Genomic DNA, 16684 nt, shown 5'->3' on the forward strand with positions numbered 1-16684 from the left:
TAAAAACTAAACAACAACAGAACTATTTACAATGTTTGACTAAATATTTTATAAATAATTAATAATTAAAAGGATTACTGTAGAATGGAAGGAAATGGGAGAAGGGAAACTTGCTTACAGGGAAATTTGTTCTCGTGTGTTTTATAAAAATTATTTATATTATTATTTTATATATTACAATTGTTAATGAGAAGATATGTACAAGAGCGTGTGGTGTTGGTATGAAAGTGTTGTTCTAAGGAAATTTTATGCCACTTCCAAATCGGAGGATTCATCCGCATCACTATAATTCGGATCGGTTTTTATATGCATATGACCTGCATAATCTTCCGGCGAGCATTTCAAATTCGCCACAGCTGTAGCAACGGAACCAGCGCTGCCACCGCTATTTGCACCACCGCACTGCTCTTCCTGTAATTTGCGAAGACGTTCCTGCTCTTCACGCTTTTGTTTGCGCCATTTTGCCCGTCGGTTTTTGAACCAGACCTGAAACGAAATAAATAAATTATTAAAAAAATTATTTCAAAGCTCATAACTTGCAAATAAATCTTACATTATGCTAATTTTATTTTATTTATTTATATTTTTCTTTTATTATAGGCCTGTTTCTCTAAAATCTAAAATACATCTGTGAGTACATATACAAAATATATAAATTTCTGTTGAGTTGGATACCCTATTTTCTGCTCATATTTTTAGAGGTTTCTATCAACATCTCAAAATTAAAATTAGACGAATTAGTTACACAATTAGACTTAAAATACATTCGAGAGAGCTAATCTCAAACACTATATTTAAGGAAAATTTCAATATCTTTACTGGTTCAACAAAATATTTTAAAATAAAATCTAATGTGTTTTAAGTAGTTATTTAGTATGGGCCATAGAACTCCAACGCAAAGGCAAATGAGTTTAACACACAGATATCAGATAGGCAGACAGATAAATTTAAAAACAGAAAACTCAATATTTGAAAAACTGCTTGTTATGATGTTGAGTACATATGTGGCTTATATGATATCCGGTATCTTCTTAATTTCTTATAAGGGTTATGTTATATAGACCATTATAAGCACGTCAAAAGTGAAATTGTTGTTGTATTCAATTTAAATTTAATAATTGAGAATTTGTGAAAAGAAGATCAATAGGGTCACTCAAAATAACATATCAACAATAAATTAACCTTAAAAAAATGAAAACCTCACCTTTATATATAGAGATAGTTTGCTCTTTTAGTTTCTTGAAATACAATGACCGTTTACAAATAAAAACTTCTAGAAGCTCGAATCCAATTTTATCATGCTTTGAAATTATAATTTGTGGCTCTTTATTCGTTTTCTGTTTCTAAAAACGTAATATATTAGTGAATAACAAAAATGGCCTATTGTTCCTCTAGGAACGCAATGGAATGAAGAAGAAGAAGAACAAAATAAAACAGTAGACAGCTCGTTATTTTCATACTTGTTATTTCTTTGTGTAAAAGGAGTAAATTATTGTCTCTTATCCACTTAACCAATCTATGGGTGCGGTGTCCAATACGACATCTACATGACATCATTATTTTAAAGATTAAATCAAAAGACACATCATGGATTACTATATTTACAAATATTTGTTATAAATTTAAATAAAAATATTATTTTTAAACCTCCAGAACGTATTGGGACGCAGGGCTCGATTACAATATCTTAATGCATTAAGCAGTAGCTCCAATATAACTCTAGTTTGGGTTCCCTGTATTTTAATATAGCAGAGAACGAACGCATACATGAGCTAGCTAGACTTGGCGCCTCTTCTATATATTTTCACTTTTCAATCACTGCTCTCGCCTGTGACAGACAAAATTTCATTTACGACCATTTTTTGCGACTGGCAAATTAAACTTATATATCCTCAGCAGTCAGGTCAAAAACTTTAATGTCAGAGTACCTTATATTTTAAATGTTAAACCTCTGATCTGGTACTTAAATTCAAGTTGGAAGTATCTAGGTTAATATCTGTTGTAATGTAACACTATAGGACAGCATGTAGACAGGTTTGGCCTGCACGGTCAAATCTTCGGTCTGCACTGTCAAAACGGCTATTTTAGGTAATTGAGAGTGATTCAACCCTACTTCCACTACACCTGACATTTTTAAATTAATTTTTAACTTCCTTTTTACGTTTTATAAAAAATAAATGTCCAGATATTAGAAATTTCCGAAAGATTTCCGAAAGTATATCCATTCCAAAAACAGAATAAGTCTAATTTGTAAGTATTTACTATTAATAAAATTAATAATATATAAACGATAGAGTAAAGAGAATGACGTAGATATAGTTTTATATAGATAGATATAATTTAGATATAGTTTTATTAATTTCTGTTCGTGATCCTGATAAGGAGACTCTCAAGGAGAGTCGAAATGTATAATATAATAAAAAATATTAAACGTTGAATTATTTAACAAAAAGTGACCTATGCCGGATTAAAAAATATATAAAAACCATTATAAAAAAGAGGTCGATAAATAAATTCAAAAAATTTCATAAAATTAAAATACTTATATATATATATATATATAGCGTAAATAGCTTAAGAATTATGAATTTCAAATTTTTTTATTTTTTAAAATACATATTTAAAAAATAAATATTATATTTCAAAATTCTTAGGATGATTGCAAATCTCTGTAATTTATTAATCTATCTTTTTCACGCTGGTCGAAACGTAAGTGTTGCCAACGCTTCTCATTATTTCATTGGGAGTGAATTTCTTTTAAAAAATCTACTTCACTCTTGAGTTGGGTGCATGGCCGTCCTTGTACGGCTTCAAAAACACTTTCATCCGTTTTTCAAATTAATTTTTTCGCTGAAGACTTTTCGCTGCACGAACAAGTGCTTATGATCCAACAACAACAACAAACAGATGCAATAATTTTTTTTCTCTTTTTTTTCGTTTTTTTTATTTCAATTTTTCTTTTAAATTTTACTTACATTAAATTTCATAAATTTTTCATTCGCTTTACAAATTGTTTTCGTTTCATAAACTTATCTTTGAATCCTATTTACACATATATACACACCGGTATACATTGTGTATACACTTTTTTTTGTAAATTGTATGTGTACGTGTTGGTATGTTTATATATATTGTTGCTGGGTGATGTATGGTTGGAGTTGGTGTTAATGTAACAAATATCTGAAATCCTAAAAAGAAGCTCTGCATAATTTTTTAAAACGTTGCTAATTTCTAAGCCGCATTCAGGCTACATAGTAACTGTATTAAAATTCATGTTAAATTGATTTTTCATTTTCATTTTCATATTGCTTTTTCTTCTTTTAAATACAAGCACAAAGCATTTATTTATTTATTTTTTTTTGTGTTCTGTCCCACACTGTTATATCCCACTCCGTACTCTGCTCTATACAAATTACACAGTTTCTTGTGCTTTTTAAGTTGCTTAGTTTTCGTTTTCGCTCCTTCGTTTCCTGCATATATTTTGCGGCTTAATTAGGCGATTTATTTTAATTGTAATTAATTTGCCCTCCTTTAATAAAATTGTTTGAAAGTTTTTTGTTTTTTGTTTTTTGTTTTTCTTCTTTCTTTTTGTGTGTTGTGTGTTGTGTTTCTTTTTTAATCGACTTCCAAGAACTTTCGTTAAATCCCAACTTTTCAGCTACACAAGCGTTCGCGTGGAAGTAACAATTTTGAGTTTTAATTAAGTGAAAAAATTGCAAGGCAAAAAGTTTTAAACAAACAAGACAAAAACAGAAGAAAAAAATACAAGACAAAGCAGCAACAACAACAAGTATAATAATGAACAGTAATGAAAAATCAGTAATGAACGAAAAAAAAAAATTCATAAAAGTAGAATAAAAAGTTTATGCATTACGGCTTCCTTACAAAATAAATAAAATAAAAATAGTTAAAAAGAATTGCTCCACCCTATGAAAACCAATCCCAAACTCAATCCCATCCGAATTGATGTCTCCTCGTTCCAATAACAATACTAACACCAACACTAACACCAACGTCAGCATCACCATCACCATACCATCACCATCACCAACACCATCATGTACCATACAACCCTTTTGTTATTTATTTAATTAAAACAATTGCAAATAACTGAAGGGTTATACAACCAAATTCGTCGGTACTAATGCTTATCAGCGGCAGTAACTTGCATTTCCATACATTCGCAAGGGTGGAGCCAACACTAATAGGACAGACAAGCCAACCAATGCCTCACTCTCTGTCTCTCTTCACAGATGGGCTCACAGCTCTCTCTGTTTTTCCAACCACCAACCACCCAAAAGAAAACTTGCTATGTTGTGCACATCGGCAATGGCAGCAAACACTAGCTCTAGCAATGCTATTGCTACAGCCACTGCTACAGCTACAGCTACTGTAACTGTTACTGTTACTGCTGCTACTGCCATTGCCATTGCCATTGCTATTCCACCGCATCGCACCGATGCGATGGGATGCGATGATGCGATGCCACAAACCAACAAACAAGTTAACAAATTTCGTATTGTTTTTGTTATTGCAAACAATAAAGAAAATAACTGTAAAATCAACAAAAATATTTTATTTGAAATATAATTTTTCATTTTGCATCTTTCTTGCTTTTCGATTTTATATATTTTTGTTACTTTCAATTAAAAATGTTACGTTTTTCCTTATCCTTATCTCGTTATGTTGGGGGGAATGCGAAAAATTATTAAGCAATTAGCACCCTACAAACCCTGACTACAACTGCCAGGCTAAAGCAACAACTGTCAGCCAATGCGAAGGTGAAAGTTGGGGTAAGGCCTTTATTGTGTAATTAGTGTGTTGCTATTTATTTTCGAACATTAAACCAATCAAAGCAATTCGAATTGCCTCGTACGAACGTATATACCAAGGATGGGCAGGTTTCTTTTCGTAAAATAACATTTCAATCTCCTGAAAGTGCACTATAAGTACATACAATTTTTATGGCCACACAAATGCTCACTTATCTTTTGGTAACTGTTTCGCTTTTTAATTCACTTTCATTTCATTATATCGTATAATAACTTATTTTTTAATAATTAATGAATTAATAATTCAAAAAATTTCTATTAATAAAAATTAATATAAATCATGCAACAAATAATGCCTCTACAAATAGAATAGTATTCAAATTTAACAATTAAAAATAAAAATATAATTAATTAATTCATATATTCAACAGCTGGTTTATGAATTCGTTCTAATATAAACACATCAACTGAATTTGTTAATAACTTTCACAGCAAATTAACAAAAAATTCCACAAAAATGTGCGAACATTAAAGTCAACTACGGCTTTGGATCAGTTGGTTAAGATGCGCTGACTCTGAGCTTCAAACTTGGCAGAGTACGAGTTCGATTCCTGATATTTGCAGTCTCAAAAAAATTATTTACGAATAAATAAATAAAAGAATTATTTCCAAGACCACAGCTGTATGGTCAGCCAAAAATTCAATTAATGAAAATAATATAAAAAAGAATTTTTGTTGTTTTAATTTACGTTTTTATGTTCGTTCAAAATTATTCGAACACGATATTGTATTAGAGCATTTTCTGTTATTCGTCTTTGTATAAAATAAAAGATGTAGTAAATTTGCTGTCAAAATATCTTTGATCAGCTTGAAGATCTTCGACCATTTAAAGCGTTCGATCAAAATAGTCGAATTCGAATATGCACGAACTGTTCGAATATAGTAATGATCGATATTATGTATCGATGTATACACGTTCAAACTAATGAGATTTTAGAAATTAAATTAATAAATGATGACATAATATTATAAGTAGTTATTATTAATAATTATTAATTATTAAAATTATATTAATAGTATATACTAGGGGAATAAATTCGAGATGTCCAAAATTAGAAAATTTTCCTGTATCAACACACTGTAAGATAAAATATACATGACAAATTACAATATTAAATCATTATAATAAAAATTACAAAATCAAATAAAAAAGTATATAGAATTCAAACTTGTTTGCTTTATTATGCACTTATCAACTTGCATTAATTATTTAAATCCATCGACTATAAGTTGTTTGCGAAGATTATAGACAATTCTTAAGGTCTAGGGCAGTTCAACAGTTTATTTGAGACAAAAATTAATATATTGACATGTGGGAGATAGTAAAAGGTTTAATAATAATCCCTATTTCATTAACTGGCCACGGTCCTATTAACTTCTAATTTTTAAATTCGGGATTAAACGATTTTAATTGAATTAAATGGAGTCTGGAATTTGAAACTAAGAGATATTACCACTTCTAGTTATATACAGTCCTCACACAGTCCTATATTGAATCGAATTAGTTCTGGGATTATGAACCAATATTAGGAGTCTATTACCTGTATAGGATTTAAATTGAATTGAACAAGGTCTGGAACAACTAGGCAATCTTAATATACTTACTTATAGTATGCAGTGAATACATATTTTTATAATATTGTGGACAATATTGTGTGGCTTTCGATATCAGACAGATCATCGGGGCTTGAACTTTCTTAAAACCTTTATAAGTTTTTCTTTTATGTGAAAGAATTACTATTATTAAACTATTTGTTGCCTGCGATAAACAATATCTGTGTTATATATTCTTTTAAATTTGTCTACTAAATGTTACTCATAGTCACACTTTTAATATAATAAATTTTAAGTATATATATATATATTATTTTATAACTAAATAAAAAGGAATTATTCGATCCCCTTTGTAGCAGTGTTTATCCAACCAAAACAGACTCTACGTAGACAACTAATCGATCGGTTCTGTTTTTATTGGAAGGTGTGTCCTCTTTAAGTGATTTAGGGATTTCTATATAAAAAGGGTTTCCGTTTTATTTAATCTATTCTTCTAACTTCGTCTACTGGATGTTATTCATAATTAACGCTTTTGAGTTAAATGGAAAGGATCTATTCGATTCTCTTTGTAGCAGTTTTTCCCCACCCAAAACAAACTGTAGACCAAAAAAATATTTAATGTGCATTACAAGGACTAGTACTCACATTTTCTAGAAAAAAATATCCGAAACTATAATATTTAACCATCGGTCCGGTACTAATGCTATGGATTGGACGTAGTCAATGGAGAGGCGGTTAAGAAATGCTGCCTTAGAGTATCTTTGCTGATCCAAATTAAGTATTTGTCAACAAAATCACAGTAAAAATATATAAAAACAACAAAATAAATAACAAAAAAAAAATGTAAAAATAATAAAAATATGTTTTATAAGCGGAATAGGAAACTCGCTGTGTTTATTCAGCAAATCGACTGAATTTGTTGAAATAACAAAAATTCAAATTTCCATTTAATTTTTGAAGTCAACATTCAAATTTATATTAAAATTCGATAAACGCATTAAAATTTTTCGTTGTGGGACGGAGAACAACTGTAAAAATTTCACACGAAAAACAAAACCAAAAACATTTTCCTCTATTAAACTTAAAATGTGTGACGTCACAGAAAATATTATATTGGCAGTGAAATTTTATTAAATTAATTCTAATTTAAATTTAAATTCAAATAAATAAGGGTTTTCATTAATGTATTCTATTACAGTATTTATACTTTAGCTCTTTCAAGTACAGTACTGCAAGTAATCGTTATAAAAACAACGAGTTGAATAACAAACCCCCCCAACCACTAACCTGTTACCGATATAAATATATAATTTTTTCCGTGATGTAGAAGCCAAAAAAGTCATAAATTTCACTATATAATAAAAACCTAAAATTTATATTGCTTTTGAAGTGAGTTGGAACAATTCAATGGCGAGTTCTTTCAAGTGCTAAACTAATTAAACTATATGCTGTGTAGATAATTGTTTGCGGAGATGTGATATTTAAACAAATGGGGAATCATAAAGAACACTATAAAACTTATTCAATTTTTTTTAAATGTTAAAATGAAGCATTGCTTATATAGAAGATTAAAGTAGTATTAATAATCAAATGCTTTTAAATGCCGTTCGGAAATATAACTACATTTATATACTAACCGTTTCTTAAATGAATAAAATTTCTATAATAAGAACATGTCTGTACTTTTAATTATCGAAATTAATTAGTATATACTTGCGTCACTGTTGTCGAGTTAATTGCGATAGTGTAAACGTATGTAACATTAAATAATTACTAGTTTACTGAGTTTTACTTAAGAGAAGTTACGTATAATATACACGACAATATCGCAAAATAAACTTAAATTTCAATAGAAAAAACAGCAAATTAGGGCACAAAAAATGAAGAAATAAAAGTATATACATACAAATATATTTTTCATATTTATACCATGGTTACCTTTGATCTTTAGCCAAATAAATGAAATAAAAGCTTAAAAACAATGCCATGGAAAATCATGGCATATCATAGCAGCGTTTTCAGACAAATTTTGGAATGTTGGCGAATTTCGTAGCCAATTTATTTTTAATTTAGGAATGTCTCTGATGATGAAAAATTTATTTGACATACACATAACTTTAATAATAATCGTGTGGCAACTCATGCATTCCATGTCAGATTGCATTTGTATCATTTGACAAATAAATTGCAATCAAATCTGTTTCAGTTCATCGTGAAACTAAACTGTAATGGACATAACAGCAATACAGTGGCGTAACTACATTTTTTAGGCCTGTAAGCAAATTCTAACTAAGGGGCCCCTATCAACATACTAAGGGGCCCCTCTTTTTATACTCTTTACACGAAAAATGTGAAAAGGGTATATAAGGTTTGTCAAGATTTTCGTAACGCATTAAAGGAAACGTCGGAAATACCATTAAGTATATATCAGTACAGTATATATATACTTTTTCAGTTCAAACTACTCTCTCAGCTTTTGAACTCTTCGAATGAAACTTTACACACATACTTTTAGCCGACCCTGTTCACCATTTGATTTGATTGAAATCTGACGTCTATTTCTTGTAGCTGTGATATAAACTTAACAATCGGATATGAGGTTTCTCCGTTTTTAATAAAGGTATTTAAATAGAATTTGGTGTATACAGTACTGATATTTGCAAAAGACAACGTACAAAATTATTTTCAAATGGGTTTAAATCTAGATATAGCTTCCATATAAACTCTCGATTACGACACATACTTTTCTTAGAAAAACTTTTTTATTTTATAAATAGGTTTAATATTTTATTTGAAGTACATACATATTATGTACTTTAAATTTAAAATTTACGTGTCTTTTATAAAATGCAATATGAAGTTATTCCAACAAAAAAACGTTTACAAACATTTATAGTGGGGCCCCCTAAATTCGGGGGCCCGAAAGCGTTGCTTCCCTGTAGTTACGCCACTGCAGCAATACAATATATTTTTCTCATTCGACTGTAGAAAAGTCCTTTATTCTAAAAATATCAACCCTTACATTATAAAAAAATACAATAATATGAATTAAATTAGAAGGATAAAAGCGTTTATCTAGTTTGTTGAGACACCATTGCAAAACAGGGATGTAACATTGTGGATTAAATAATTTTAACAAGTGTAAAAATATATGTATGTGTGTAAAAACTCAACTCAATACATAATGATGAAAAATAATAATAAAATAAAATTTTATATTAAAATTATGTCAATAATATTATATTATATTACGAGAGTAGGATAAAACCAGGGCAATCAGTCAATTGTCCATTGTACTCAAACTCGTAAGTTGAAGTAGTGAGAAGAAATTTTTGTTCTACTTTTAGTTTGTTAATGTGTTCATTAAATCTAAGGCGATCAAGTGAAAGATCATAATTTAATTCTTGCAATTACTAAACAATAACGAATAAGGTGCTCTGTGTTACTTACATCCTAAAAACAAATTTGATACATCGAATCAATGATGATAGCTACCATGGTCATATAATGGACCCGAACAATACTCTGAAGCCCTTTCTCTTTAATTGCAGAAGAAATTTTATCAGGTTTTCATAAGATTAATTTACAAAGTTTTTTTTTGTCAATTTATAAGTAAATAAAGTAAAATAAATAATTATATCAAGTAAATTCATTGGAATTCCACAATCAAGGAATTCGGTTGAAATCTAGTTCTTGACATATAAGTGTTTTAGAAGAGATTTCATTGGTAAGAAAACCAAATACAATAGCTTTATGATGTAAAATAATAAATAATAATTAATTAATAATAATAAATAATTATTATATAAATATGTGTGTTATATAATAGATAAATAACTTATATATAATAAACTTATATATAATAAAGTGTATAAATTATTGTTCTGATTGTAAGCTATATCTTCCATTTAATTAAATGACCGAAAATTATCTCGGCAAATATACACCAATTAGTGTTATTTTTCATACAAAATACATACAAAAATGTGTTTATTCGCTTTGATAATGTGAAAATAATTTACGGATTTTAAAACACATAAAAACAGCATAAATAGACGCATTATACCGATCAGAGTGTTGAAAGCACCACGGTGTTGAGTCTTTACGGCAAATGATCACGTTAAATAATTATGGACTTCTGTTGATAGCTCTTTTAAAGTAAAGTCTTGAATATTAGTAATTCTCTAACAGTTGTTAGAGAAAAATCTTTTCATAGTTATACTGCTCTTCCTTATACTGTACAGCTTGTAGACAACTGATATTTCTAAGGAAAACATTCTATTAAAGAAGAAGAGTACATCATACGTACGACTCATTCTTCCATAAGCGAAACAGTTATGACCTCATCACCTCCTTTTTGATTGAAATTTTTTTAAGAAATATTGTTTTTAAATAAAAATACCTGTGTCTCGGAGTAAAAATTTCAAATTTATGTAAAAAATTTCCAGCAACACATAAATTTAATAGTAAAGTATATGAAAAAGTGAAAGATGAAACTGAATGCGGAAAAGACGCAGTCCAGCTTTTTCACAAGACGGAAACGGAATCCAACAAATTTTAATTAAACTTATGTATTAAGCAGACAAAGTAAAGTAAATATGCGTATTAATTCTACTAATTTATTGAAATTCGAAGTACACCTGGAGAGTACCTATTGTTCCCTCTAGAAATCTATTGTGAAACAGTAGTATGGAACCTGTTTTAGTGGATCTTATTATTTGCTATTAAATACTTAACTGTGAGTATATTTGTTATATATCATATATGCGACATCATGCAAAAACAGTTTTTATTTTGCATTATATTGTCTTCTAAGTCGATAGTGTAAGTCAGAGGCCGGGAAAGATATATGTACATAAGAGATGCCTAGGCCGTTTCACTTTCAACACTTTCGCTTTCGTATACACATTATTATAAAGACTTTGGTGGGAAAGTGCAAAGCCGTCATATATTAAGGGCAAAGTGATGACAGCTATAAGCTACTAAGAAACACTAACCACAACACTACTTTAAGTATTCCTCTGTCCTTATTATGTACAGTGGCTACGACCACAAGAGCAATGCAAATATTTGATAATCGTTTAAATATATTTACAATGGATGTACATATCTTGAAGCTAATATCTGCAAATGCGTAACATTTAAAGCAGATTCAGCAATCAAACTTAATTTAATCAATTAACAAATAGTTAAGTAATTATTACATATTTGTAGGACTTCATTGCATTGTAGTGTTGTTATTGTTTTTGAATTATAATTTTGTTATTTGATGAAATATATACACATTTATGCATTTATGTCATTTATTAAAGCATTGCTAATTTTGCTATTATCTGTGTAAATATTTTCTCAGCAACTTAATAATGTTAAAACGAGTTTCAATTTAATTTAATTTAATTATTTTAATATTATTTAACGCTTGAATTATTTAGAAGAGCATTTCAATTAATGCAGCAACAGAAGGCAATATAATGAAAACTAAATAATATTTTTATTAAATATTTTAGGTTAATCTCTAATTAGTATGCAAAAATTACACAATTTCTACACAAACAAATACTGGAAGTGCATAAATAATTGAAATATGAAATTTCTGCAGGTTTTGGACAAAAATGTAAGTTTATAAATTTTTTTTTGGAAAATAACAAAACAAAAAAAAATTAAATTAATTTTCATTTAAAATTTAATGCCTTTTCATTGCATACATTTTAAAGTGAAATTTTATTCACATATTTGAGTTTAAGAGAGCAAAAACTAAACTGAAATAAACAAAATCATATTGAAAAATATTTAATACGCGTTACGTGTTCACTAATCCCATAATTTTTCCAGCTAACAATTTTTCAGCGACTGCCCTTTTTATTTACAATATAAAAAACAACAACAAGAGTAGCGACAGCAATCATAATAACAACAACAACAACAACAACAACGACGACGACGATGGCGATAACAACGATAACGACAATAGAATAAACGCTGAATATACAAGTAAAGTACAGCAAATTTTAATAACCAGCGGCGAAATAAAATGGCAGCCACATTTTATACAACAAAGGTTAAAACAGAAACAAAAAAAAAACGACAATAACAACAAAAAGCAATAGGTAAAAAAGGTAAAGACTAAAATCACCAACCAAACTCAATTTTACAAATTAAATAAACACAAAAATTAAGCGGTTTAGATGGATGCCATTTTGCCTCATGCAGTGGCCTTGATGCAAATTTTTGCAAAAATCACTAAAAAAGCTTTAAACATAAAAAAGCTACAAAAAACACACACACAAACACAGTATGAGAGAGCGAAAAAAAATGTTATATTTACCTAAAACGCAAAATATTGGCGAATCTACAGACCAATCAAAGGCTTAAAACGCGCACACTACAAACAAAAACAAACAAATGCGTACACACATGCATATTTGTGAGTTTGATCTGAGTTAGTGTATTTCAGTATGTTTCATGAAAACAACAGATATGTTCAGCCTGGTTTATTGTTCCATTATATGATGATTAATATGTGTATATGTATATGTATATAGTAATTTAATATAAAGTGCTTCATACATATCGTAAATATATTTGAACTGTTGCACAGTTTTAAAAATTTGCCAAAGCTCAACGTTACAAAAACAAAAATGATGGCAGTACGATGAGTTTTGAATGAGAAAAAATGTGAGTAGTACAAATTTGTTTGTCTGTTGCCAAAAATTGTTTTTATTGGACATTGGCTAAAAACGCAAAGAAAAAGGATGAAATGGTTAAAGGCTGCAAGGCTATAAGGCTGTAAGGCTGTGAGGCTGTGAGGTAAGGCTTTGTGTAATTTAAAATAATTCCACAAATTTTCGAGTGAAAAGCATGTAAATCGATGTTATATAGCTGAACATAAAGTGAAGTACCGCGACGAAACGTGCATGAAATCCATTAAACAAACAATGCCAAAAGCAGTTGATTTTTAATTAACTACAAGCTCACAATCAACGTATATACACCCTCACGTATAATCGCACAAACAAACGTACATAAGTGCAACTAGCCAGTTGTTTGTTCCTAGTACAACGAGCGCAGTCAGCGCAGTGAGCGCGGTATTGCCATATTGATGTGTATTGCGCCTTTAGTGATTTTTAAGAAATTAAAGATTTTAGTATAACACTTGACATATGTACACTTGTACTCGCTGCCACACACATGCACCGCAACAAGTACATGTAAATTATTAATCTTGATAATATGTGTGCATTAACATTTTTTAATTATGCATTACACAAGGATTTGACACTGTAAATTATGGGTGAATTCTATAATATTAATAAGGATGCGTCGTTGTCACATGAAAAGACGAGTTTCCAATGTACATAATTAACTTATTACGTTTATATTAAAACACACAACAGTGTTCGTCAAAAGATAATATTTGCGACGGACAGTGTGATAAGCACTTGACAAGCAAATGCGAAATCATTTCACTTATGACGCGTTCACACCGCATTGGTTAGCGCAATATTTCGGTTTTATTTATAAGTCAGCAGAGTTGGTTAGCTGTAGAAGGAAGTGAAGAAAACTTTCATAAATACAATGAAATATTTTATAAGAAACTCTCTGGCATCTGTGGCATCTTTCATAATATAATTTGAGAACCATTTAAGAACATTTTCTATAATCTGTTATTTTCTTAAATTTCATGAAAAAAATATTGAAAATAATTTTATAAAGAGGTTTTTCGAACAGTAGTGAACTACAACAGCAAAATTTCTTTTTTATATTATTTTAATTAATTAAATTTTTGACGGAATTTTTTTGTTTCGAGTATTGCCCATCATCAGGGGTGTTGAAAATAATTCTTGTATTTAATTATTCCTAAATAATTTTTTGAGACTACAAGTACCAGAAATCGAACTCGAAAATAATTTTATATGAAACTTTCGAAAAATATCGGCAACAAATTTGAATCAGTGTAGGCTAAAATCAGTTTGGCAAGTAAAAAGTTATAAAATTGACGAAAAACATTAATTGTAAACCTAAATTCATTACATTTTTAATGATTCATATGTATATGTCACATGTGTCATATGTATATTATCAAATGTTAATATATAATAATATATAATAATATATAATAATATATTATATTCAAACACTTTTCATAGAGATATTTATTGAAATTCAACATATTGTAAAGTGAATAATAAAATATAAATAAAGGATTTATTAAAATGATGTAAATCACTTATTTATGTTAATAAATAACTTTACATTGGACTGTAATATATAAATTCTATTACATGTTTTTACTTTATTTTATATATAAGATTATAAAAAAAATGTATTAAATATGCCGCAACTTTGAAGACTACTAGATTTTCGTAACTTCAATAAGATCTGTACTAAAGACATCAACAATTGAAATTCGCGCCATCACAACGTGGATATATTTTTACGTAGGATAGCTAACTGGCTCCTCACGAGCTTGAATACTTTGTTAAAATTGGATAAATTGAAAAAGAAAATTGGTTTAAAGATTGAAAACGCTAGATTGAGGGGGCTGTAGTATCTGCTTTATCAGCTTACCAACATAAACTTATTAAACTTTTTATTTACAGTAATGAAGAAGGTGAAAATATAATGTCGAATGAGATAATATTTAATAAAATTTAATTATTAGTGTACAATTTTACTATAATTTTCCTATTTTTAAAAAAAAGTATTAATAATTCTTATTTACTATGATTTTTCAATTCTAAATATACGAAGACATTTTTATTGGTATATGTGTTTTGTTGTGTTTAGTATTTTAATATAGAATATTTGTTTAAAAGGTAGCTGAAACTGTTTTATGGCAAATTCAACTCTTTTAACAATTTTTTAATTAAAGAATCTGAGGTTAGAGGCTACAAAATTGTGTCTTTTTGCACTTATATGTAAACTTTAGCACAAAACCAGAGAGGACTTATCCGACTAAAATATTAACGAATTCTGCTATTTGGATTGTACAATAATATAAGATTATGTACGATGTACTGCATTTGTGTGTGTGTGAAAACGTAACCCCATACATTTAAAGAGTTAGATATTATTTTATAAAGTAAAGAGATCTAACATATAGTTATTAGCAACAAAGATATATATCTAAAACTTAAGCATAAAATCGGTATTCTAATCGTATCAATACAATTACAACAACTTGGTTCGGTGCTTCTAGATGAATCTGATTGAAACTTGGTGTGCACACCACAACTTGGTTTGGTACTTTTACATAATTCTGACTGAAACTTGATTCGTTATGCACAACTTGGTTCATTATTTCTACATAATTCTGACTGAAACTTTGTTCGTAAACCACAGTATCAAGGAAACATGATTTATATGTATTATTGTTTAGAATGGGAATTATGTATGGGTCCTATCCTAAAAAGCTTCAATAATTGATAGTTCAAAAAAAATGAAGTTTATCAAAATTTTTCGCATCGTTAATCTCAACAGCTGACGGAATTTGTTGTTGATGTTCAGCCCTCATTTTTGCATTTTTTCCACAAAAAAAATATATGTAACAAGGAGTATAAACAAAAGCTGCTACTAGTCACGCGGTGTGGAGCATAAAAAATGTCATTTCCAAATAGCTTTCGAACTATTTAAATTTCTATTCGTTCGTATGGCCATCGCTTGATTGCCTACAATGCCTACAATTGCTTGGCCTAAAATGTAGACAAAAATGCAAAATGGCAACGATCGCACGAAAGTGTGGCCATATCTAAACACACGCACTTACGTCTGTTTAGTATTCTACACACACACAGTAACACGAAAACACAAAATAAAAATAACTAAAAGCACACATATGCTCACTTGCACACATACTATATATACGAAATATATATATGAAATATGTTACGCCATAAAGAACAATGAATAAGAGCGCTCACACACACACACACACACACACCCATTTCCACATTTGCACATTTGCACCGAACCTATTCGCAGGCGCAGGTGTTGATAATTGCTCTGTTGGCTGCTAAAAGAACTCTAAAATACGGTTTATAAATTGTTGCCTGGATTAAAATCACGTAAGCATGAAAATTCGTTGATTAGAAAGTTGCTAGGTTTTTGGCTGACAGCAATTTCACAGCAAAATAAAAGGCAAAAGCGGCTGTGGATTACAATGTTTGTTAGGTTACAAGGCACTGGAATGCATCCAATTTAAACAGTTTTTGGATGAATTTAAGAAAGGAACAATTTTTTGTAAAGATTTAATTCGATCTCAATACGATGCTTAAGCATTTTGAAGAATTTCACCCTAT

The 16684-nt window shown here is 29.2% G+C and overlaps 1 protein-coding gene across 1 annotated transcript in view; it reads right to left on the minus strand.

Moving 5' to 3' along the window:
- Positions 1–232: 232 nt before the first annotated feature.
- The window catches only part of LOC119688181 (homeobox protein goosecoid), a 40753-nt gene continuing 24301 nt past the window's right edge, over positions 233–16684 (minus strand). Inside the window, exon 4 of the mRNA XM_038102865.1 lies at positions 233–486. Coding sequence (XP_037958793.1) covers positions 247–486 — 240 coding nt within the window. The 3' untranslated portion in view covers positions 233–246. The remainder of the gene's footprint in view (positions 487–16684) is intronic.

The sequence above is a fragment of the Teleopsis dalmanni genome, chromosome X (assembly GCF_002237135.1).
Source record: "Teleopsis dalmanni isolate 2A chromosome X, ASM223713v2, whole genome shotgun sequence".
In the NCBI taxonomy this organism is placed as follows: Eukaryota; Metazoa; Arthropoda; class Insecta; order Diptera; family Diopsidae; genus Teleopsis; species Teleopsis dalmanni.